This window comes from Falco punctatus, assembly GCF_963210335.1.
Source record: "Falco punctatus genome assembly, chromosome: 5".
Taxonomy (NCBI): domain Eukaryota; kingdom Metazoa; phylum Chordata; class Aves; order Falconiformes; family Falconidae; genus Falco; species Falco punctatus.
In genome coordinates this window covers 9,576,107-9,602,748 of record NC_137584.1, presented here as the reverse complement: position 1 = coordinate 9,602,748, position 26,642 = coordinate 9,576,107, and the positions used below count along the sequence as shown (strand labels likewise).

Here is a 26,642-nt window from a genome sequence, read left to right as displayed (position 1 = left end):
TCAGGCAATAGTAATTTTTTTATTGACTTAAACAAGCAAAAGATATCCTGAGACACGATGGCCGCCACTTGAGCAATACAAATCAACGGTACTGAAGAACAGGAAACATCTTTTCTCTCACCCCTCCCATCCCAGAAGTAACTACAGAAATACCAGGGCCCCTAGAGAAAAGAGGAGAAAAAATTATAAAAGGTGCTCAGAATGAGCTCCAGAGTTGAATCATGGACACTAAAAAAATCATTAGGTAATCTACCATATCACCACAATCACCTCAAAAATAACTTTTATCGTTCCATTTCTACTGGGTACCAAATATATAGCGCTGTTTAACAGCAATTTCAATGTATTAACAACTGTCCTCAGCTGAAGCAGAACAGCAATTACTATTTATATTAAATCTGAGGCTACAGATAGAAAGAAAGGTTTCCACGGAGTACAACGCAAGTTAATGAAAAGGGAGTGTATCCTTGAGAAACAAGGCTACTTTTAAGTTACTGTACGTCTCTATCAATCAAGCAATTCATTCTTTATTGATAGCTTATTACAGATACAATATCCTCATATATTATGGCAACTCTACTCACCCTGTGACAGTCTATCTGAAGAATGTTATCTATGAAGAATGTATCTATAAGTTCCTCAAGTTGTGGGCCACTGAAAATCCCAGCCTGCTACTCCTGTGTGTGTATTTTTTGATCAGACATCAGCAAAAAAGCAAACAGACTGCATGCAAAATAACAGTTGTTAAATCATTTATATTTTCAACTATTACAGGGAAGAGTGAGTAAGGCATTCCTTGAGAGTCAGAGAAAACATTAGGAGGCTGTAGTTTTGCAGGCAAGGAGACCTTTTATTTTAATCCATTAAAAGAACCCAAAATAGTCAGCAGGTGGCCACATCTATCCATGTTTCATTAAAATCACATAAACCCTAAGTACAAAAGCACCACTGATTATTGCTCTAGAAAAACTGCATGGAAAATGCAAATACGCACAGTAAAAACATCACTATATGCACAAGACTTAATTTCTTAAAGCAAGTGTATGGAATGCTGATCCAATTTTACACATACCTTGCAATATTAACTTGATATTTATATTACTTGGCAACAATGGGAATTTCTAAAAGCACTGTTATGAGAAGGGAAATGTTCATATACAGTTTAATATGTCAACTATCATAGTCCTAAAAAAATTAGCATTTACAAAATACTTGATAAAAATATCTTTTAAAACTTGTCCAAGAGGTACATAAAATCAACCCAAAATTTTCATGATATTTCATTCATTCTTGTCACCTACAGATTCAGTTTTCTGAGCCTGTGGAGAAGAAAGAAATAAATTAATTACTATAGTAAATTGCCATTACATACCTAAATACCCATACTACCCCCTTAATCCTTTGATTTCTTATTTGCAACAGCTCAGTTCCAAACCTACATCCTTATTATATTTACGCAACCAAAACAGGTACATTCACACACTTTTCTTAAATTATTGGTCCCAGCTTTCCAAAAGCAATACAAGCCTTACCTGTCAGCTTCCATTGTTCATACTGAAAAGCACCACATTACTATCTGTTTCTATTCACTGCACACATGCTGAATGCTCTACCGTACCCTTAACTTTCACTGTTTCAATCTGCCCTTTTACTGACAGTGTGCTGGGTGGGGCACCTCTGGATGTTGAAACACTAACAGTTGAGCGAGAGATGCGAATCTGCAATAACATTATGGGCAATAAAAAGAAACATTATGAACATGCTATCAATGTCTGAAAGGCTGAATAATTAAACACTGATTTAATCAGCAGGAGGTATGTGTGGAAAGTACCTCTTCAGCTTTATTTTCACCATTTTCAGATGGTGTAGTACCTTCCTTTGCAGCTTCTTGCTTTTCATCCTTCTTCCCTTTAGCACCTTTGTTGGCCTTTGTTCCAGGTTCCTTCTGACAGAAGATTAAGAACACAGGCATAGACACTGTATGAGTAGCCAGCACCCTACATCTTTATCAAAAAACCTTCACGTGAACTAAAAAACACACCTTGTCATGTGCTGCACTGAAACAGAAAACAAGCTAAAGGCTACCTGGAAAATGTATACCCACAAAAGTTATACAGGGAATCTCAATTTCTAGAAAATGCTGATGTCTGCTTCTTTATTGTTTCTGCTATTTTACAGGGATACAAAACCCTCAGACTATTCTGGTAGAGCTGAGCTGTATTATACAGAGGTACACACAAGATATCTGTATGAACAAATCCAATTACACTATATTGAAAGCTTATTCAGCCCAGCACAAACAACACACTGTTTGTGTAACAGCACTACACTTTCGATTAACATTAAATATTAAATTAGATTTTAAAAATTAAGCATTTTTGCTGGCTGTCCTTTTGTTAGTTTGATAACATCTGTGATGTTCATTCCATGTCAATGAAAGAATCAACCAACACACTAGGGAGGCAAACGCTGATAAAATTCCATCTGCAACAACACAAAGCAGCGAATTTATCAAAAGGAACTATTCTAACAGCTACAGTTTCATCTGGAGACTTGCTCTTAAACAATTCATGTGTTGAAGTCTACCCTTTTTTTTTTTAATCCTTGCTCTACCTACATATTTCTATTTGTGATCTAAGGCTAGTAGAGACATAGGTTAAGAATTTTAAGTGCAATAGGATAAAAAATGTAAATGGTATTTAATTGAATATTCTACATTCGTATTTAAAGTAGTTCTGATAAATATAGTGATCTTCCATGTGATCATTTGCTCCAAATTCTCCATACAAAATGGCAATAGCGGCTGCGAACAGGGACACGGCAGTCAGACCCCCTTCACTACCTTTGGGCAGCAATCCCCCTGCAGGCGCAGGGCAGCGAGGAGGGAGTGCCAGCAATCCTAGTTCCAGGGCAGCCTGAACTACTCCCTGCACCCTTCAGCTTCAATGCTACACAGCAGCCGCAGTGCTTAACTGAGAAGCTTATTGGTGGTGCGAGTATAGTCCCAACTCCTCACCTCACAGGAAGCAGCTAAGGACTTAACTTATAAAACCACAATCTGCAAGCTTTTAGCACGAAAAATTATCTCAAATCTGTACCGACTTTGGTTGTTTACTAGCAGGTTCAGAGTACTTGCTTGCTGCTTGCTGTTTATAAGACCAAGATTAATATACTCCTTAAAATGTGATTCAGTTAGTCTGGAAAAAAGCAGACTCCTGTATCACAAAGTTACTTAGAATAATGTTGTAAAGCCTTCTAGGTTGCTGGAAATAAGCTTCAAACACCTCTCATGCAGCTTAGACTGACTCCATAACAATGAGCTCATTTCACATGTACGTGAAGCTATAGAAGCTACCATATTCCCTTCTTTATTAATACTCTTTTTAGGAGGGGAGCAAGATGGACTCAGCAAGACCTCATTGGTAATTTCATTCAATAAATCATAAAGTGTTCAAAGTCATAGATTTTTACTTTCACACACGCAGACCTTGTGTCCTGATACTTGCCCAACTGAGGTATCAATAAAAGGACTTGAAAAATGTAAGCACGAGGAGTGCTAGATTCAGTTTCCAGCATGAGTTTTTTTTCCGATAAAGCAAATGGTCTTATTTAACATTGCCCTTGGGCACAAATACATCTACAGTTTCTGAAGTACATTATTTATATGCAGAAATCCTGAAAAGGTATTTCAGACACTAATAAGATTTTAATTTGACTGTAACTGGCCTAGAAAACCCAAACCATTCAATTTAAATATATTTAATTTCACCTTTAATTATAATTGTGCATTGTCAGCAACAGCCAGTATTCAAGAACAGATAAGAGTTTCTCACTATGAAATGAAGACACGGAAACAGGATGGCACAGAGTAATCTCAAATCCTACTGTAGAAACTGCTAGGTCTCAGGTAGAGCTTACTCAACCAAACCTGTACATTTCAGGAAAGGTGCAGGAAAGGTAAAGGTTCTTCTTAAACTAGGAATCTACTACAAACTTAACATGGTCTGCATATCAAACAGGCAAGACATTTTGTTTGGGCCAGTAATGAGGCCAAGACAGGGTGGAACAGAGAGAAAAGAATGATCTAATTTGTTTTTTTTCCAGGGGGGTGGGGTGGCATGGAGCTGCAGGGAGGACAGGGGAGCCAACGCGCTGTGAACTGAACTGTTTGCAAGGCAAAGGAGGAGTATACTTGCTTACTATTGGCTACAATGATGGCAACTAAAAAGAAGAGTATTTACCTTCGTGGTTTTCCTTGGTTTGGGTTCAGGTTTTGGTGGAGCAGGTTTCTATAAAACATTTTTAGTTGCATAATGTGTTAGACATAATACCAGAAGCCAGGCAGCCACCTCCACACCCCAGCTTTCCCAGACCCCACACTTTCCCTTACTTCCAGCTTGTAAGCATGCACCTAGAAAAAGACTGAAAAACCTTAATGCAGAAATGCACCCCACCGTTGTACACACCCATTTTCATTAGCTCAATCATCTAGCAGTCAAAGCAATTTGGGGGTCATTCTAAGAGTTAAACACGGAGATCAGCAGTAACTTAAAAAAAAAAAAAAAAAAAAAGTCAGACTTTCTAACAGAGAAAAGGAACTAAAAACCAAATACTAGTAGTGGCATCAAATGAAGTCCTTGAAGGACAGCTCGTTCTCCTTCCCAGAGTACTTGCATTTCCACAACTAACATCAGCCTGCAAAATGATACAAAGTCAATACTACACAAAACAGCTTTGAACTGAGGTGGGGAAATACATCTTTTACCAGAAAAACCTGAAACCAAGAAAACACAGATAACTTTAGCTCTAGAGTTCTTAAATATCCCTCAGCAAGAATAAAAATTGAATCAAGTGAAATATAACAAAACTGTTTGGTGTGAGAAACTGTATGTGTCTAGAATCTAAAGTATATACCAGGAGGTGTTACACATACTTACAGCTGACAATCTTGCTGATCGTCTTGTGGGCTACAGAAGAAGAAAAAAAAAAAAAGGAGAAAAAATTTTATAGGCTTACAGCAAACAGTATCCAAAGCAACATAACATCAGTCATTTCATGGCAACAGCATAAAATATGCCCCTACCAAAATACATCTCTACTGCCAAATACAATTCACATCTTCCTCACCTTGGACAATCAAACTTTTAAAGGGACAAAGTGATGTGAAAATTAGTAATACAAACTCTTCAGGAATTGTAACATCTAAATCTTCATATGGTTAAATGTTTTGTTGGGTTTTTTTCCCCCCACTATTTTACAAGTACTTCTGAGTCCCTTGCTGCTGTATGAAATGTTCACAAATACAACAAGCTTGACTACCTGTGTATAGGACACTGAACCTTTCTCATAAATACTTAGAAAGATGTTTCTATAATCTAGCAGATGCTATAGCAGGTAAAACACCATCTGTTTAACAGCAGAATAAAGCTAACATCCTTCCCTAGAGAATATCAGTGCTAAAATTCCAAAACATGAAACTAAGTCCTTCTACTTCCTCAGTTCCCCACACGCTCAATCCAAGAGTCACAGGTGCACAAAGACTGCTGCAGGATGAGAGGGAAAAATTATTTCTTCTATTTAAACACAATTGTCAAAAAGGAAAGAAGAAAGTCTGATATTCTGCTTTCCTCCACCTTTACTGCTTCAGCACACCTTCCTTATTAAATTTCATTTCACTCTGTTTTTTGTCATGAATTTATTACTGAAGATAAGTCTTAGAAATAGTTATAAGCTCATTAGTATGTTCGGAATATTTTTGTATTCATCAAAACAGATGAACCCATGACTCAGTAACACAGCATGGTTATCAAACAGAGTTAAAGTTTGGTCTAGGTCTTAAAACTGGAATCACACTTGTAGCCAAAATAAAGGAACAACTCAACTGCAACAAATATCTAATGCAACACAGCTTAAAAAGCGAATCAAAAATACCTTCTTAATGAGATAGTAAGCATTTAACTTGAGCTGAAAAAAACATGGCTCCACACATCTTGCAACAGGAAAAAGCTGTTGATAGTATCTGAAGAATGCAGCAATTTGTATTCATTGGAGCAATTTAAGTATTCTTAGTGGAAAGCAGCAGTGTTCAGAGCTGCATCCAGCAAAATATAAGTCTTGTCAAAAATCACCCAAAGACATTTTCAGCTGTCAAATATTTATGCATCATAAAAAAAAAAAAGTAAACCTCTTTTCCTGGCGATTTAGAATATCAACTGCTTGTTAAGCAGCCTCGCACTATTCTGCAACAGGTTAAATAAAGCATTTCACTTGGTCAAGGAACTCCTACCTCAAGATACCTTCTTTTACAAATCTATTTCCTTAACTGATTCTTTCTGTCCCTCAGCATTTGGGAATGGGAATGTTTTGTTAGCATCTACTTTTTGAAGGATAGTATGTTGGTTTAAATAAATTATAATTCTCTCCCACATACCCCAACTGTTCCTGTTACATGACTGGTTTCATAGAAGGCTTATATTCCCATAAGAAAGTCAGCATAAACCCTCAGCTCTTTAAAATGCCTGATGCTTAAGTCATTTCAATTCTCATTCAGAGTTTGTATGTATTTTGTGTTATCTGATTATTAGGAGGCAACTGCAGTCAAGTCAATAAAGGCCACATTTTAATGTGCTTTTGGAACCTCTGTCCCTCTCCAAACAGCTGTACGAACCCAAAAGCTAGCAGCTCACCACCAGCCTGTTTGACACCGGCCCACTAGCAAACATACATGGAAAGAGTCTACGAAACAGAGCAGACACAGAACAACACTGCACTTTTCTACCATGCCAGCTTCTGGCAATTTGAAGTTACAAACTTTCCAACCTGGATATTATATCCATATCATATGTTTAATAGTCCCCAAGGGTCATTTTCGCCATAAATTTGTCCAATAGCCTAGTGAACCCATTTACACTTTCAGTTTCCGTAACATCCTGTGGCAATGAATTCCATAATGTAGTGTGGAAAAGAAAAAGCAAACCCTTTCCCCTGCTGTCTTTCCTTTAAACTTCTTGCCTCTTACAAGATTCCTCGTTTTCAGGTTTCACAAGTAATAATTATCTAACAGCCTTTCACTGTGTTATGAATGTTTTTATCACACTTGTTATATTAAAAGTCAAGAATCCTAGAAAATCTGGGTGGTTTGGGGCTTTTTTGGTGGTTTTTTTTTTGTTGTTTTTTTTTTTTTAAGCTGCTTTGCATCCTCTGTTTGTCCCACTATACTTGGTATCCTTTTAATTCTGTCGTGGCCACTTTGAGGAAGAGCCAGGAAAACTTCCTTTAGTAGTCCCACATCTGGGAGAACTAAAAATTAATCTTGTGATACACTGATGTTTCACACAGTCCTCTAGTATTTCTTCCTATATATATTCTAGTTACCTTTTGGTTAGAACTGACATATTCTAGTAACTAATCACTGTGATTTCACAATCTCTCCCCTGATTAACAGTTTGGTGACCATCACTGCGTCTTCCCCTCCAACATGTGTATTAATTTGTATTTCTCCATACTGAATTTCTATTGATATTGTATCACCTAGTTATCAGTTACTTAACAGCTTTCTCAGTCTCTCTCACTTCTGACTACCCTGACATTTTTTTGTAAACTTCAGCAAACTGTCATTTCTCTAGTACCAAATCATTAATGAACACATTCAACAACACAAGCCCAAACACAAATCCTTCCAATACTCCGCTGTTAAATCTCCTCCACTGAGATTTAATAAGAAAATTAACTACTTCTTCCCCTTCTTCGATGTTTATCTGTTACGAAATCTTAGGAAGATCTCCCATTTGATCCATGGTAGCTTAGTTTCTTTACAAACCTGCTTGGGGAGCCTTACAAAAAATGTGTTCTTTACATGCAAGTACACCTGTTGTCTTGTACAAATTGCTGGAAGTATGGCTTCTCTCTGCAAAATCCATGTTAACTCTCCCATTAGACATTTATCCATATATACTTTAAAAAAAAAAAAATAAAAAAACCAACCCTACTTTTGCAAGTTAGACTCACAGGCTTTATTTTCCAGAATCTTTTATCTAAAGTCCTGGGAGCATTTCATCACCTTCAGTTACTCTGGCACTGAGGCCAATGCAGTAAATTACAGTTTGGCAACTGCTGGTGAATACTGTCTTCTAGTTCTCGCTCACAGTCAATTAAAGAATGTCCTCCAGACTCTACACCCCATGAGAAAAGGCTACACTCTGAGAACCTTCCTCAGAATTCTCTGTAGCAGGAGTTTCATTACTGGTTTTCAGCCTTACATTTGCCATGCTGAAGGTTTGTTCCTTTCCTCATTATTCTCCACCAATATCAAAAACACCTTTCAAAAATAAAACATTTACCTTATTTTGCTGTTATGCCATTCCATTTTGGTGTTACGGCGGGTTTTATTTGGGTTTTTTTTTGTTTCATTTTGGGGTGTTGTTTGGTGTTTTGGTGGGGTTTTCTGGGGGGTGAGGGGTTGCAGGGAAGTGGGAGCTTTTGAAAAATAATATGCATTTCTGCTAGCCTCTAGCATGGTGTACCACAAAGCCCCTCTGCCACCTGAAACCTTTAAAACTTTTAGATGCTGCCTTTAATAGGCTCATTTTTTAAAACAAAATCCCTTTCTTGGTATCAGATCTTACCATAGCAGAGTTTATTTGGACTTGCACTCCTGCAAGGATGATGAGCCTGAATATATTATAGCCACAATTACAGACCAGTTCTCTGACAACTGTCTTTTTAACTAGCTCCTACATACTACTGAGCACCAACTAAAGAGCTGATTATCCTTTTACTGGTCCTTTGATTTACTCCTCCAGGAAGCAAGCATTTATAGTTTTAACTTTTTTGTCTTTGCAATGCCGTCCTGTGCCTTTTACCAAATCTCTGAAGCGTAACTGAAATCTCCGTTAACACCATTTCTATCCTCAGATCCTCTCTGATCTCCCTTAACATCCATTGCCACTTTTATTATTGTGGTCAGATGATACCTGGCACAATTTCTACACTATGTATTTCCCATTTACACATGGCTTGGCAATCCATAAAGGATTCTGCTGTACTTATTGATACAATTAATCTAGAGAAATATTAAAAGATACATAACAGAAAGCCATTCAACCACTAATGCAACTTAGCTGTCAATGCTGTATAATTTGTGCCTCAGTGCCACAGTGCCACAGTCCCAAAAAGTTTCTGAGTTACCCATTATAAAAATGTCCTCATTTAAAGCCAGATAGTCTAACTTGCCCAAATTTAGATTTGCAGCTTTGGTATTTTGGCTTGACCGCCTGTTTTCATAGGCATGAATTTAACAGGGCTTTATTTCTGAAGACCGCTCTTTTTACCTGCTCAGATGCAAATTTTTATGGCTTCTGTGCTAGCGCCCACCCTCCACCCCAATAGGGAGCTCTGACTTCACCCTGTGTACTCTCAAGAAGTACTTGCCGGTCTCCCCTCTGATCCTCTGATGATGTCGTGGTTTAACCCCAGCCAGCTTGTACCACACAGTTGCTTGCTCACTTCTCCCTGCCTTCAAAACTCCCAGCCAAACCCGGGACAGGTGTTTAGTTTAGAATAATTCAGAAGATTTCTGGAATGCCATTCACATAAGCCTGTTTCAGTTCAGACTGAAGCTACGCTTCTTATGTAAATTCTACTTATTCCAAGAGTTCCCACAGTTTCTAATCTAATCCTACAACTATTTTCTTCATTCACACACTAAGAGCTACAGGTGTATCCAATTAGACAATTTTAATTTGCTGTTTCTGTTGGTGTTTTTTTTCCCTGTACCATCAACAGCCACTATTATCTCACCTTTACTGAAGCCTACTCTAAGAGCTCTCATATTAGAGTCGGGGGCTCGCTCCTGAGAGCCTATGTATTTCTGTAAGCTTCTTGGTCTTTCTTCTTTATTCAAGGAATCAGGTCTCAAAATTTTTAGGGAAAGGAACTTTTACTTTTCTGGCTCTTGAAGAAATAATATTTGAGATAAAAACATTCACTCAGAGCAAAGGAGATTACATTTTTACTATGATTTAGTCAGCCTTTTCATACGTCATGAAAAAAACTAATTTGTCTTCTAGGAAATTCCATAGGAAGATAGTGAAGTACCAAAATCTATTCCCCTCAGACCCCCTTTTTACTCTACCAGTTTTTTTCAAGAGCTTATTGTAAACTTTACCAGTTCGAAATATTTTGACATTTCCAGTGTACCATCTTTTTCTCAAACACTGAGCAACCAGCTTCTCAATTCAGAAAGCGTAAAAATTCATTAGACTATTTTTCCTGTTCAAATATGCTCAAAGATTTACAAGAGCAGCAATTAATTGTTAATTCATTTGAATATTCACCCATTCTTTTCAAGGTCCTGATTTAACTCTGTCTGCCACAAAAGATGACAATCTAAAAAAAATGAATCCTCATAATTCGCTACCTGTTTTTAAAATTCACATTAAGGGCTGTGACAAACAAACTAGCACACTTTACTGCAGAGGTCAAGGTATCACCAGCTGTCTCTTTTTGCCTTCTCTGACAGAAGTTACTGTGCCCTTAAAACAAATGCAGACAATAGAAACACACGAATGTGTCAGCTGCTCCATTTTAGAGCCTGGTATCTTAATTCAAGACACCCTTCCACCAGTCACTTAAGCTAAGAATAGTTTTGAAGTAGACTGGCTGAGGTGTGCACATTAACCCTCTTCTGCCAACCTGCTAGAGACAGAGCAACAGTTTTAGGCAGTAACAACCTACACTGTTGCTACAAGACCCACCAGAGCTTGTCTATCAAAGCTCTAAGTTTTTCTGAAATTTATTTTGCATACTAGTAAGTTGTATGAATCCTTAGTACACCAAAAACAAATTATGCCCAATAAGCTACAGATGTGGTTTACTGTCATTACTCCCACTGAAAACACCTCGCTAGAGGTGCCAGAACAATGCATAGTCTTTTGATATGCAGGACTGCAGATTGCCAGTAATTATTTATAATTACATGCCAAAATAAATTTTAAAATAAAATAAAATACTTGCCTCTTGTTTAGTTACTTTTGCTGCATCCTTGCCTTCAGCACCCTCTGGAGACTGAAAGAAAATATCAAGTCAGTGTTTTTATTACAGACTTAAAAGCATCCAGGCAACAGCTAAGCAAGGATTATGGTGAAGATTCTTCTTTCCATACATTGCTGCAATTTAAAGAAGCCTGGCAAATTTATGTTAATATTTACAAGCAGCATTATACCAAAGCCATTCTAGATTTTCTAAGGAAGAACACAAGGACTGATCATCACCAGGTACATACATATCGCAGCATCCCTCCCGTGGTCCCTCTAGCCAATTAAGTAAAGCATCCGCAGACACCGGTGGGAGCTCCATCTAATCAGCAGCTGGTAGCACAACAGTATGAACTGGAAATCTGAGGTTTGTTCTACCAGGGCTTTTGAAATCCCTGAGAAATTTAACACGTTTCTTCCCAAACATGAACTTAACAAGTAATGAGATGTGATGAGGATGAACCAAAAAGCATGCCATTACTGAAATGAGTGATTTCTTTACCTCATTTACTCCTTTTGTGCCTCAGGCTCACTCAGCTGGAAGCTTTAATGGTATCTTTCCCTCACCTCATCTCCTCCATCAAAACAGCAAAAGTCAGTAAAACACCAAGACATTGACAAGGAAGCTAGGGACAAACAAGTTTCTTCACAACAACTAAGTATCAACCTGATTACTCTAACACTGGTCTTCCAGAGGTACTAGAGAAAGGTTAGTTAAACCAGCTGGAGGGGGGAGTGGAACGTGGGCAGGTGAGTAAAATAAAAAAGTCAAGCTTCTGTCTTTTGTTTACAACTCAGGATGTATTACTTCAAATTTTGAAAATTCTTGGGTTTTCACCTAGGAGCAAGGGATTCATGGAAAAACAGTGAGCAGCAGCAGTTAGAGGAGAACTACAAGAACAACATGTGTTTCAAAAAGGCATTTAAACAGGCAGCAGAGAAGGCAAATCACGAAAGAGGCAGACTAGTTATCATTTCCCTTTCTATTTCAGTCCTAACACAAACCTCCCCCCAGATTTTGACACTGAATATCTCCAAGTTATACAGTTATGGACTGGAGCAGAGAGAAAGACCACCTAGTTAGCAGCAGTTGACCACTACCGGCATGGGGCTCTAACGTACTTACAGAAAGACACCTCCCAGCAGAGAATAAAACGTGGCTTGTTACTGTGCAATCTTCTGACAGAAAGGAAGCATGCCACAGAAGCAGGTGGTTTAAAAAGCAGGTGAGGACTGATCATCTAGGTAGCTAGAAAACAGCAGGAAGTTAAGCAGCACCGCACAGCACAGATAGAGCAACTCGGAATGCCAAGTCAGGCATCCAAAATGGAGTCTGACTACTCCCTATGTCACCGCAGCCCCACCAGCTGCCTGCAGGATTGATTCAGGTTTGCACTCCTAAAAGCCTTTCAGTTTGGTTACTGAAGAGTTGCTACAGCATCATGGTGTGACGCTGGGAGCATCACAAAAACAAGTAGTTCCATCGTCACTGTCAGTAATGAAGTCTTGTTTCCTACAGCTTCCCTCTTCAGCTCACAGCACAGTATATGCTCTGGGTATAGCTCTTCTGTAGTCCATGAGTTCATAACATCTGTTTCTCATATATGAATTTTCTCAAGTGTAACAAACTTGCACTGCACCCTTTCCCGGGGAGGCAACTCAAAATAGCATCCTTCTTGTCCTGGGCAACTATTTATACAGAAGTTCTCTCAGATTTTATAATCTTTTCCTCACAGTGGCCACGAGGCTCAAGACTTACAGGGCAAGGTCAGAAAGTTGGCATGATTCATTGCTTTCAGAAGCCAGGCTAAAAATCTCACGATAAACTAAATGAAGTTGACTGACTGACTGACACTCCACAATCGGGCTGTTTTACCCTGCTTCACTTTCAGGAACCACAAAGCTTTGAAAAAGGACTAAATCATATCGTAAGATGGCACTGCCACATGCCAACAGCCTCACAGTAATTGCCCAGGAGCAAACTCTCACCCTGCAATACCGCACAATTAACGCACAGTAGTTTACCCCACTCTCTTTAGCGCTAATGAAACACAAGTCACCTGCATTTCTGATAGACAGGGCAGCCTGATTTTACATGCCAACATTATTGCTTGACAACAGATTTTAAAAACTGCTCACAAGGCTAACCGCAGGGGGGGGAAATTACATTATAGTACTCTTAATGCAACCACAACTACTATATACTACTATATTACACAACATACTTCAATCAAGTTAGCTAATTAGGCCAGCATTCCCTCTCAAGTTAGAAAATCCAACAGCAATTCTGAAGGCCACAGAACTTTCTCCATGGAGGGACACGCATGGTAATAATCTCAGAGGTGTGAAGAAGCAGCAAAGGGTTCTGACATGCTCTCATTTCCATTTCAGACCCGCTCCCTCCTCTGCAATCACTGCAAGTCCAGGCATTTGGAGTCTGCCCTCAGCAGCCTCCCAGGGCCTTGGCTCCCCGGTACGCTGGCAGAGCTGCGTGGGAGGCCACGTCATGAATAAGGTAATTGATCCAGCTGAAAAATAGCCTGCTGCTTAAACAAATTTATAATTATAAATATAAATACAAATTATATAGTCTTCCCTGCTCCAGCAGAATCACTTCACCGCACAGCTGCACAAACAATTCAGCCAGTACAACAGACAATACTAAAGTGGCATGGGCCGGTTGCAAGCAGCCTGGGACTCTAAGCTGACAGACACACCAGAAAAATGTGTATGTCAGATACGGCCACAGTTAAAAGAGGAACAGAAACTTATTTCCCCCTCTGTGAGTCCTGCTCAGGCATTCCACTGAGTCCAGGCTGATGTGAATCTTCGTGCATCAAGTTTTTGCAGCACTTTTTTTCCTAGGGACCAGAGAGATGCATACATGAATGGATCTGAGCCAAGCACAGTTCCCAAGAACTCGGCATGCCACAACCAGTGACTGTCTGTACTAGTATCTGGAAGTTACAGGACTTCTATGTAGATACCACCAAAACCTTGAAGTCCTTGTCCCTAACTCTTCCACAGGAACCCTTCCCCCATCTTTTGTTCTGGTGACAAACTACTGAAGGACCTCTGGTTTCAGAGCAAGCAGATGTAGTAAGTAACCCATCCCCTTGGCACATTCTTCCACATGATGTAATGCTATGGCTCCCCACATTTCACATGACACCCCAGCCACGTTAAAATGCACCCTGGATACTGTGCCTTGTATCGTAAACTAGTCAGGAGCAGGACTGTCCATACTGCAAGTTTTGTGCAGCAAAATCAAAGATCACTGCAAGGACTAAATCACTTGACAAGGGCAGTACTCCAATTTCAGTAATTCTTCAACAGTACTCCATCATATGCCTATATTATACTCATAAAGTAGTCCCTATAGGCCTGCTGTGCCTGATTCTGTATGGATGCCTACAAGTGACAAGACAGATAAAATAAAAAAACAAAGAAGGAAACAGATAATAGTGGTTGTGGGATTTTTCCCCGATCACACCGAGGTACACAGAAGGAAAGAAGCTGACTAGCTAACTCTGAGTATGCTTTTGACATTTAAACTAATAACAAGTTTTAGGTTCGGATGACCCCACGCTGCATCTCATCGCAAGTAGCCCTACATACTGGCAATAAAATTAAGCTGTAAATTAAGCTGTAGCTAGGCTTTGTAAGATCCATCAGAGCTGCATAACTTTCACACTACAAGATTAACCTGAAAGGTTCCATGCAAGGTTCCCTGTGTCTACTGGCAATCAGCTATTTTAAAATTTGCATTTTCCCCACCCCTTTTTAATGACAACCTAGAAAATTATTTTGAGAGGACTGGAAAAGACAAAGTAATATTAACAGATAATAGAAAACATAAAAAAAAATAATCAAAGTAATATTAAAATTGTACACACAGTTCTTGCATTGCACCAGTTGTGACGTATATGTAAGAACTGGTGTTCCCACACACCAGGACAGTATTGCAGTTACTATTAAGTTGGAAACAGAAAACTAGGTAACTAATGTTTTAAGGAAACATTTAATAGAACATACAGGCAAATTTCCTCTTTTTATTGTTCTTAAAGCTGAGTTACCTGGTAGAGATGTACCACAAAAGAAAATTAAAAGCTTCAATTTTTCTAATCAAAACCCTGCAACATAAGCAGGATGTAATGAATGCAGTAACACAAAGTAGTGAAGTTATTGATATCAATTTGAAACATCCAGAGGCACATGTTAACCAGAAGCAGCAGTGACCAGCTTCTGCATAAGTATTTTATTTGTACTTAAATGAATGGATTGTAATATTACACAGGAGTACATTAAAAAGCATGAAGAATGAGAAAACACGTATGTGAGAAATAGCAGTCAGTACAGAAGGTTGCTTATAAAATCAAATGGATCGTTCATTCTCTGAAGGATCTTATTACCAACTGAAACTCAACACCTTGGCTCTGATGCGACAGAAGTTAATCCTTTCATACCCACATGAAAAAAAAACAAAACAAAACAAAACAAAAACAAACCAACCAACAACCAACCAAAAAAGCAGATGCCAAATTCATTTTAACCACCACGTTAAGAAAGGCAGGAAGCCTTAACTGCCCCAGCACTTGCGCATTCTCTATAGCATTTCCTCCCTTCTTTGCAAGCTGTTTTGTTCAGCCACATCTTGATACGCTGCCTGCAATGGGATTTGCCTGTAGATACTTTCCTGGCTCACTGTTCTAGCTGCAGTTTCCCTGATGTAATGCTTTGGTCATTCCTCCAACAACTTTCTTTTTTCATCAACCAAAATATGATAAAAGCTTGCAATAAAACCAGAGCGCAAGAAAAGATGTATCACGTCCTAAGCCTTTTTCAGGGTTTACTGCACTATTCCTAAAATTTTTCCTCTCCTCATTTCCCTTTGAGTAGGACTCTGCATTAGACTAAATTTAATTCAATAAATTGTTTCCCCACACATGCTAGATCTTCTAATTATTTGTCTTCAGAGCAGCTCTGAATTTTGTGACAGTTCATAAATGTAATTAGAATACTGTTTATTTCTTGTTTTACATTAATGAAGACTATGCGTTGAGTAATTTAACACCAACCAACTCCTGCAACAACCTTCTAACCATTGTTTCCTCATTTAGCTCCTCCAGCATCTTTTGTTAATCTTTGTTTATAGCTGCTACTTTGATCTGTTTTCAGCAGATAGAACAGTGCTCAGTGCCAAGCCAATGTGAATGAACTTTACAAGTAAAATTAATTCTCCCTAATAAATACTTTAAGTAATCATGTATTCCTACTACTACACTCCATTTATTTTTTTCTACCAAAAGCCTGATCCTGGATGGGGGAAAAACATATACATGCCACTAATTTAAAAAACGAGTGATTCTGCCAGGACCATCAATGAAGTGCAGAATAAATCTGGAGAGTGGCTGTATTTTTTTAATACTTATCCAAAATTATATCTGTCTTGCTCTCTTCCAAAAAATCCAAGGGCGTGGGGTGGGGTTTTTTGTATATACTCTGTGTGTGTGTGTGTATATATATACACACACATGTACATATATTTTTCACAAAAAAAACCCAAAACAAAATACCCAACCAAAAAAACCACACCTGCTTAAATATTTTAATCTTTTCTGTTAAGAATTACTACAATGAAATATTATACAATCTCATTTTTAGAACTTAAATCCCTTCATCTTACATCTATTAAGAGCAGATTATTTAATGTTCTAATTCTTTGGGGGAGAATGTCAAGATCATAAAGTTCTGAAAAGACAAATAGTACTGAAAAGTTTATATCTAAAGACAAGCGTTACAATCCCCTGGTATTAATATGCAATTGGGTGGGTGGGGGAATAATCAGGGAAAAGACTTCCTAATCAAAGTCTCCATTTCTGCTTAGAGATTCAAGCCAAACAGAGCAATTGGTTAACATCCACTGCATTTTCAAGGAATATATAAGAAAAGAATGCAAACACCCTGGTTATAAAAAAAACAAACAAACACAGAAGGTTCAGAAAATGCATTTTATTAAATTCCTTAACAGGTAACTTCTGTGAGCTTTATGCTCTTCCAGACAAGACAGAAGAGACAGAAACCAAGTTAGGCCTGGGGTATTTCTAGATAACCAAATCCAGACAGAATAAATGCTTTTCCAAAAGAGGAAATTCCTTCATTGTAGATTGAGGTTTTGCTATTCCCACTGAAAAGAGGTCAAAGATTGACCAATATAATTTAAAACACATTTATATTTGATGGAATTTGTTAAAAGTCTCACAACTGGTTTGGCTTTTGTTTTTCCTTTCAAGTTTGTCTTCCCTGTAGTCAGTTTTTTTAACATGACATCCTCTACCTATACCAGAGTGAAGAAGGAAGAGCAGTTTCTAGCAGCTCTGATTTAAAAAAAACAGCATTGTAATTTAAAATTAGGCAGACTGTTCCTTTTTCAGACAGTGAAGTAATCAGCTGCATTTTGAAAAACCCAGATCAGCCATGGGAGCAGTAAGCACAACACATCTGAAATTTTTCAGTTTCCCCTGAACACCAAACATGAGAATTCAACTAGGAAGTAAGGCAATTCTTGTCTCAATATTTGCTTAACAATTTTACTGCCACCATAAAATAAAAAGGCAGATTCAAAAAATACAATGGATGAAATCCAATCCCCAATAACATTATTTCTCTGACCTTTCAAAGCTGATGCAAGTTCTGCAAGTGAGATGAAGCTGATCCAACTCCTCCAAGTCTACATTCAGAGGCAGTTTTTAAAACCTCAAAGATTAAGTTCCAAAATATGTATCTAAATAGAACTGATCAGATCTGCAAGCAAAATTAGCACAAAGTACTTCTGAAAGAAATATGGAAAAAAATTATCTACTTAGAGATTAAATTTAGACAACTACTTTCTGTAACGACTAATTCCTGAAAATAGCCACCTCTGACAAAGAAAAGTACTTTGAATGACTGAAAAAAGGTGTATAATTCCTCCCTTCCCTGAGGCTGTAACTGTGATAAAGCCACAATAATCTAGAAAAAAATCTTTTTTATTGTTGTTTCAACTAACTGGTGCTACAGAACACCAGACCTCTGAGATTATGATAGCAGGTCCACGAGTAAGAGGTAGGTACCAAAAGCACAGCTGATACAAATGCCTTAGATACACCAACCTCTTACATCCTGGTAATAATTCCAGCTGGACTTAACAGGAGTATTGCTCTACAACAATAACCAGAACACAGAGCTTCATAGTCAACCTAAATGCAGTTTCAAGAGAAGAAAAAAGTAAAATGTCTCCAAGAGGGTGCAGGTGGGATAAGGAAGAAATGATGCGGCAGAGATAAAGGATGTTTTCCTACTGGGAACAGAGCACTGACACTTCTCAACTCTGCTTGAGAGGAAAAAAAAACCACTACAGAGGTAAAAATGTCATTAGACACTTGATTTCCAACTATGGAAGCACTCTGCTACCACTAACTGTGCTAGCATTAGGACAACAGAGAAAGCTAGGTGGGAAGAGCAAACACACCCAACAGCCCCAACAAAGCCGGTGTTGATGGGTACATATGCGAATTCTTTTGTGCAGACAGATCCCAACATTCCTAGGGACACAGCATTTCATATTTGCAGCTTTCACTGTTACTGAGCACACCCACTCTTCACTACGGGAAGACAGGAGCTGTATCTCCAAGTTACGGGAATAATTAATTGAAAATTGGTAATTTCCAAAGACACCAAGGGGAAAAAAAGCAAAACAAAAAACCCCAAGTTGAATGCCTCCCCCTCCCCGTTATGGTGCAAAGACACAATCTGACCACTGACTTGTTCTGATTATTCTAACGAAGTAAAGAATCTCCTCTATACACTCTAAGTTAGGGACAATCAAACAAAGGCTGACTAAGGCTGCCCTCTGATGAATGCCTGGCTGCCAAAAGCAGTTCTGCCCTTCCCCACTGTACCATTCTTGCCAATAAGCCAGCTTAACTCTTTGTGCCAAGGTATGGGAAACTAGATCATCAGACAGGTCTGGCCAAAAACTACCTCAAACATGTCCGATATCCAACAGGTTAAATGACAGTAACGTCAGGAATGAGTATCCGGAATTGCTTCTTTTGGCCTGTCATGTCAGCTTGAAGTATCTGTTGAATGACTGTCCAAACTGAAGTCCCACACTGCCAATTTGGCCAACAGTAAAACTGGTATAAGAGCATCTTACTTCTGCATACAGCCAGTTGCTCATTTGCAACTCATACACCCTTCTAACAGGTTACCACACATTCATTCTGCCACTGTGCAGCATCTCTAAATTGTATTGTTAAAATTATCCAGTATATATATATTAAAAAAAAAAGTTTCAAAAGCACGATAAAACCTGCTAAGTAAAAAAGCATTAAGAGGATTATAGCCTGAAATGCAAGTCCAGCACATGACAACACCTTTTTGGCTACTGGACCATGGGATAAACCACTGTGCTAGCATACTGCAGGTAAACCCAGAAAACAGATGGTGGCCATCACGATCCTGTGATGTGCTAATTTCCAAAAGAAACCTCTGGATCTGGTTTACTTACAGTCTGCACAGAAGACAATATTACAATCAAGTCAAGCAAAATTCAGTTTCACACAATTTCTCAGAAACAATACAACTTGGAACATGCCAACTGCTCAGGTATAAAACAGCAGAGAAAGTGAAGTTTTTCAGGTAAGAAAAAAAGCAGCCTTAAACCAAAAAGCATGTACCTGGTACATTCCATTTACACACAGGACTTTTTTATTTTTTTAAACTTAACAACACTGATCCTCTTGAATACAAAATATTGTTACTCTCATTGGAGTGCTGAACTACTGTAAATAAAAAGATTACCAGCACTTGGTTAGTTTTGAACTCAGAGGTGATGACTTACAAAGGAGGTTGTATTACTGCCTACACCTCATCAGATATCATGCTTTAATGTGCCCAAGAAGCATTAAGAATTATTTTTAATTAACAATTCAGTTAAAACCTAAGAATTTTCAGATTACCCATTCATTAAGTGCAACTGTATTTCAGTGTGGTCTAAGACGACCATCAATTGCTAATGGGTCAGATTTTTACAGACTTGTATAAAATGACCAGAAACATTTTAGATCTATAAATCCTTGGTCAACAAGATTTAATCTCCATAACTCTAAAAAACAGTCGTAGCTAAAATTATGTAATTCACTCTAAGCTATTTTAAAGTGTATCTTCAATATAAAACATGAACAAATATTTGTTGCATGTATTTAATACCCCTGTAAACATAATTTACAGCAACACAGCACAGCAGCATTATTCAGGCATGTTTTTTCTTTTGTGTCACTCAGTGCTGCTACACTATATAATATCTAAGTGTACCACACACAGATAAAAAATTGTGATCTTTTCTGCTTAATTTTTCTATGATAGATGTAGAACCTTTGAGTCTGTCAGGTCACAAATATGTGCAATAGGCCAATTAAGCAGTTTTCAATTGCTTTAAATATGTCAAGGTTTAAAGTTCTCAACAGTTACAAATTCAGCACAAGTGGTACAGTTTCTAAAATTGCTAAGCGACAAAACATCCTTTTCCCTTGTATTAAAAAATTCCTGCAATCTTTTAAGATACTCTTGCACCTCTTTTGTTTGCCTTGCTTGAATGTTAAGAGCATCTCCACATAGCAATCATTTTACCTGTCCCTGCAAAGGATGCTGAAAGTGGAAGTCCACCTGGGAACTCTGCTTGCACGTTAGGCAGGAGTTCGTCAAAATCAGGGGTACCTCAGTGACACAGACGCAAAGGACATCTTCTGCTGTTGCCCAGCCTGTCTTCCAGTAGTTACTGAATAGTCTAGGATTGAACTATCGGGAAAAGTTGCAAGAAAAACTACCTGTTCAGAGCCCTGACTATTGGTTTTAGTCCTCATCTAGCATGAAAGGCAGAAGTCTGAAGAGAGGAGTAGGACAGAATGGGAGCGGGGAGAGGGCAGCAACCAAGTCATCTTCATCTGGTACTGACCCTTCTAATCTATAATCACCTCCAGAGTATGAAATAAAATACAGAACCTCCACCATTTCTACATCCCACTGCTAACAGAGTGCGCCCTGTTATTTGTGTTCTAGGATAAACTGAAGAGTGCCTCTGCTACAGACCAAGAGCTTCCAACCCCAGTGATGACACAAGCTATGGGGAAGGTGCAGGTCCTCACAACGATGTTGGAGCTTCTCTCCTGCCAAGTAGCTTCAAAATGAAGATAACCTAGCAGAAACACAGTTACATATGGTATGTTGAATTGACACGGACTGATACACAGGTGAAGTACCAAAACATGGAAAGGGACATGAAGTGGAACTGAACAGCACTAGAGGTACTTCATACAGCTGCATTATGAACACAGACTCACCTGCCCCTCTGCACAAGATCTGCACCTCATTCCACAGACCAAAGAGCAACAGTGGGATCACTCAGAACCACAGCAAGCTGAGCTGTCATCTGCAAGACCCCCAGCTTCATTAGTTGATTGGTGTTTGATCACATACAAGTCGCTCCAACAAAATTTTGGAGAACTGGTTACTATTGCAAGTTCCTCAGTCTCTACGTATGTGCCAAAAAGCAAGCAGACAAATTTCAAGAAGTAACAACAAATACACCACTCAAGAGTGCAGGAGGTGCTTATTAGGGGGAATTAAAAAAAAAAAAAAAGAAAAAAAAAAGAAAAATAAATCAGGACAGATGTCTTAGCCTGAGAATCCAAGATGAAGGCACCATTCCTACAACTCAGTCATTTATTTCTGTGCCCCATTTCCCTACCAGGGGATGAGGAACAACATTCCTCTTTGAATATTCATGACACTTCAGAAATGCCAAGTAAAAAACAGAATTCCACAAAGAGAACTGAGTTTAGGTCCTGACAAAAAAACGTAAGTAGAATTCAACAGCTCTAGGTCAGTACATGTAAGAACATGCATTTAACCCCTAGGATTAGAAAATACATTGATATCTGGTTGGCAAAATAACTAGTAAAAGTTCCACAAAAAAACTACCATGTGATCAGGTAACTAAATGCACTATGATAGGACAACGCTGGAATATGGCACCTTCTGACTTCCACTAAGAGAGCAGCATTTCAAGCAATATTCAGAGAGTTTGTTTTCCTGTAGTAAATATAACCAACTAGTCCCTCTGACTTTGAAGAAAGTGAATTTGCATAACGGAACAGGAACCTGCCACACATGTTCTCTATTACGTTTTCTTCACAGCATCAACTGTACTTCAGAAATTAACATTCCTGACTACAAGGTGGCAAATACCCTACTGAAATGGCTAATTAGACCATGATATTTTTATTTGCTCTGAAGCAACAGCAATATTCAAAGATGTTACACTTGGGGGGGGGGGGGCAGGGGGGAACATAACCGAAACAAAAAAAAGAAGAAAAAGATGCATTTAGTTCTCACATGTGATTCAACTCAAAGTATTTACAAAACAAAATGTGAGGTGCGGGTCACCTTGCATAGAGTCAGATTAAAGAATGAGTTGGGTCGTTTTGGAGCACAAACCCAACTAAATGACAGGCCTCCCATCCATTAGTGGGCAAGTCACCATTTGACGTATTAATATCCCTCAGAGATGGCGCACATTCTACTTAAAGGGGCAAGCACTGTTCATCTTTATGACAATCACATTAAAGCTGATATATGTATGCTTATACACATGGGTGTATGTGACTACACCATGATTCGCCTTGTCATCAGGTACGTACAGAACGGTTCTCCATCCTTTTACAACTAACATTGAGACATTTTTATTGGAGCTGCTTCAAGGTCAAAGAGTTTTCCAATACGACCCAAGAGCTAATTCCACCAAGACAAACAACAAAACAAAACATCCCAATCCATTTCCAGGCATTCATTGCTATCAATACCACAACAAGCATTCTGGTTTATTCCACATTGGCATGCCATTCTTCTCGTGAAAGGCCATGTTCACACTGCAACACGTTATTACAACAGACAAAGGGTGCAGAAATCTGACAGGAATCCAGAGGTCAACTCTTTTGTGGTTTTTGCATAGTATTTTACACCATCTCAACACAGTAAGTTTTTCCTTTTCCCCGCAACCCTCAAGCAGCGAGCACCGATATCCCACACCTTAGGCCACAGCCCTCTAAAGAAGGGAAGAGAGCCTATTTCTTTTTCCATAGTGTTCATAACGAACATCAAGGCCAGGGACTCATCAACTGACTTCAGTTTACTTTGAAATAAAAAATATGAGGGATTAAAAGAAAAGCAAACAAAAAGGACCAGTCAGTTTAGATAACCAAGGCATACAGAAAAACAGTTACAGGTGAATTCATGCTCTTTCTATAATATTATCTATATAGTACCCCTATAACTGTGAAAAATTCTCATTTTGACTTTTTACGTTTATTTTCTTATAAAACTTTCAGTGTTAGCAGCCTTTTTGTAAGTTAGAAATGTTAATAGAAGAATTGACTATTAGCTTCACGTGATGATTTTGTCTCCACGTGTAAGCCAACTGCGTAATTATTCAGCTACTGCTGTACCACTAACTTCTCACTCTGTGGATGTTATTCTGGAATAAAATTGACTGTTATAGACTACTTATGGCAAATCCACTTTTCTCAAAAAGCAAAGCCATTAATCACACACTTTTCCTGGAACCTGTGCTTCCCAAAACCCACACTTCATATATAATCTTAATATTTAAATGTTTACCCATACAATGCTAAGTAAACTAAACTGTGCCATTAAAATTCATGTCCATCGCTTTGATCCCATACGCAATGTTTTTATTACTTTTTTTATAATCTTCTAGAAAGAAGACATATTCTTGCAGACTTACTACTCAGGAGACAGTTTCTCTTAAACATTTTACAGCAGATCACAAAAACCTACAGGAGTGACTTTAACTCTACCACTCTTCAGAAGGACAGCCTGAAACCCCATATGTAATAACACAGAAGGGCAAAGGAAGCCAGGTAGGAAGCCTGCAAGGTTTCAAAAGTTGTGGAGAGTCCTACGGGTACAGGATAATTTTCAACTTTTTTCTGATGATAAGCAATGGCACTAAAAAAGCAGAGGCATGAGGCATACACAAGGGTGCAATGACAGATGAGCAAAAGGAAAAACTGCCTAACATTCACTAACTTCAAGCCGTGTTATCCCAATAAAGGCAATCGACTCCACAGCTGTATCCATTTTTGGAACTGGTATCAGGTTCTTAACTATGAATTAAATAATTCGGTAGCATACTTGACAATTTGACGTTCTGATACGTCCCATAATGGATAGGGAAAGGACAACAACTGAACACGCAGCTACCTGGAAGTCATCACCAACCCGCAACTTTATTAGAACAGGTGTGAGCCCCAGCGTAGATATGGTGTATCAGGAGGTCACAGGTGACAGCTGGGAAATCCCCCCAAACAGAAACCGCTTTGCTCTGGTTGACCTAGTTAAAATTAAAGGACTGCAGCTATGATTTTTTGTCATAGCACGTATCAGCGTCGAGTCCCTCGTTACACTCAACGAGCGCCCGCGGAAGGCTGCCAGCAGGTTCTCGCCGAGGACCCCCCGCAGGGCCTCGCCGGCCGCCCCCCGCCGGGCCCGGGCGGGCGCCCCCTCCGCCCCGCACCTCCCAGGGGAGGGGGCCGGCTGCCACCGGCCGCCCCACGCCGCCTTCTGCCAGCGCCGCAAGCGCCGCCCGCGGCCAGCACGCAGCCGGGGCTCCGGGTTCAAGCGGGAAACCGACGGGCAGGAAAAAAACCAGCGCTGCAGCACCGAGCCCGGCCGCCCAAGGGCCGCCCAAGTTTCTGTCCCTTGGGGAACGCGGTCTCGCAACCGGCCCCCGCCGGCGGCTCCCTCTCGAAGCGGCTGCCCGCCCCGAGAGCAAAACCCGGGCGGCGGCGGCGGCCCCTCGCCCCCGCCATGGCTCCGCCGGCCCGGCGGGGGGCGGCGGGGGCTGCGCGCGCTCCCTCAGGAGGCGCCTCCCCGCCCCGGCGCCCGCCCCCCGCCCCCGGGGGCCCTGCCCGGATGGGCGCCGGAGTTGGTACATACGGGTCTGCCGCGGGAGGCGAGGAGAAGGGTGTAGTTTGTTTTAAACATGGCTTGCCTCTCCCCTCCTCCCTGTTACCTCGGAGCCATCACCCGGGCACGGCGGGAGGTGGCGGCGGCGGGATCCGGCTGCCCCGGGCGGGGGCTGCCCCCTCCCCGCCGCTCCCCCCGCGGCGGCGGCGCCGGAGTTTGCAAGCAGGAAACTCCTCCCGCCGGGGGCCAGGGGCGAAGCCGCAGCTGCTGCAGCGCTTCTCCCCGGCGGCGGCGGCAGGAGTAGGAGGGAAGCGGAGTTGTGATAGCGACTTCACCCCCGGGGACGGGGGCGACGCCGCTCCGCGCGGCACCGGGAAAGTAAACAGGGGGCGGCGGCGGGGAGGGGTGGAGGGGGCTTGCAACAGGCAGCAAAATACCCGGGCTCGGGAGCGATCCGGCGGCTACGGAATGGCACGGCGGCGGGAGAGCAGCAGGCGCTCCCGGCCCCCCAGCGCGCGTTTCACCCGCCGGCCGCCGCTCGGGCCCCCACCCCTGCCCGGGGGCGGCGCGGAGGCAGGACCCGCCGCACGCCCAGGGCGCCTTACCTTTCTCTTCGGCATAATGTCCCTGCTCCGGGCCGCGAAAGTAAAGCGACGAAGGAAGCTCCGGCAGAAGCGCGGATCCGCCCGATGGTGGCGGCGGCGGCGGCGACACCGGCGTCGCTGGTGCCCGCAGCTCTGCCCGCGCCCGGTGCCCGCCGCGCCGCCCCCGGCGCCCCGGCAGCCCCCACCGCCAGCGCCCGCCTCGCCGACGGGGTGGGCAGAGCGGGGCAGCCCCGGCTCCTGATTGGCTGCCCGGCTGCGTCGCGCCCCCCTCTCCGACGGGAGCGGGCTAATCAGGGGCAGCCCGCGTGGGTCAGAGGCCGGGCGTGCGGGGCGAGGCGGGCGCGCGCGGGGACCGTTGGGGCCGGCGGCGGCCCCGCGCCTTGCGGGGAGCGGAGGCAGGGCTCGCCGCCCCGCGCCCGGAGGGGGGGCCGCGGCCTGGCGGTGGCCCACCCGCCCGCCCGCAGCTCCGTCCCGCCGCGCCGAGGGTCTTCCTTAACGGCTGGGAAGGCGAACCGGCGGTCTGGGCGCGTCGCGCGAGTTGCGTGCAGCGGACAGCATCCGCTCGAAAAGAACGCTCCAGCGCCCGGTGTACGGCTGAATTGTTCCAACCTGTTCAAGTTTCCCCTCATTTTCTCCTCCCACCAGTTCCGGTTTCTCCTCCTCGGCTGAAATCCGCTGCAGCCTTTCCCCATCGCGGCCGTTCTCCCTTCCCAGAGCCGGGGGTCTGTTTAGCCGGGTGAATCCGTTCATCCCCCGGTCATCTTCAACGTCAGGAAGCTGGTTTTCTTCAGGTCTCCTCTTCACGTACCCTGTTAAACCACTAGCAAGACAAACCCGTGCTGCTGAGAAAAGCTCCATTACAAGGTGGTGTAATCGGTTCTTCAGTGGAGTTCAAATGCCAGCAAATACCCTTCTTTAAGGTTTTAATGAGAAAAATAAAAGCGATCGACTTACCAGCTTGAAAATAAATAATCCT

At 41.2% G+C, this 26,642-nt stretch overlaps 1 protein-coding gene and 1 long non-coding RNA gene across 6 annotated transcripts; one reads left to right on the top strand and one right to left on the bottom strand.

The window, feature by feature from the left end:
• HMGN3 (high mobility group nucleosomal binding domain 3) lies at positions 1-26,149 on the bottom strand. Of its 5 annotated transcripts, none has more exons than XM_080388141.1 (6): positions 25,092-25,204; positions 11,014-11,064; positions 4,938-4,967; positions 4,242-4,289; positions 1,832-1,942; positions 1-1,319 (listed from the first exon to the last, which is right to left on the bottom strand). In XM_080388141.1, the coding sequence occupies exons 1-6, from the start codon at positions 25,137-25,139 to the stop codon at positions 1,281-1,283; spliced, it is 327 nt and encodes a 108-aa protein (XP_080244267.1). In that variant the 5' UTR covers positions 25,140-25,204; the 3' UTR covers positions 1-1,280. The 5 variants fall into 5 exon arrangements, with proteins under 5 accessions (XP_080244267.1, XP_080244266.1, XP_080244268.1 ...); XM_080388140.1 differs by having other exon boundaries at positions 1,832-1,945; positions 25,092-25,154; XM_080388142.1 differs by lacking the exons at positions 1-1,319; positions 25,092-25,204 and adding exons at positions 1,326-1,718; positions 25,667-26,149 and having other exon boundaries at positions 1,832-1,945.
• On the top strand, positions 25,270-26,642 carry LOC308064157. The gene is made up of 2 exons (XR_013928260.1): positions 25,270-25,439; positions 26,312-26,642. It is a non-coding gene; the product is annotated as an uncharacterized lncRNA (long non-coding RNA).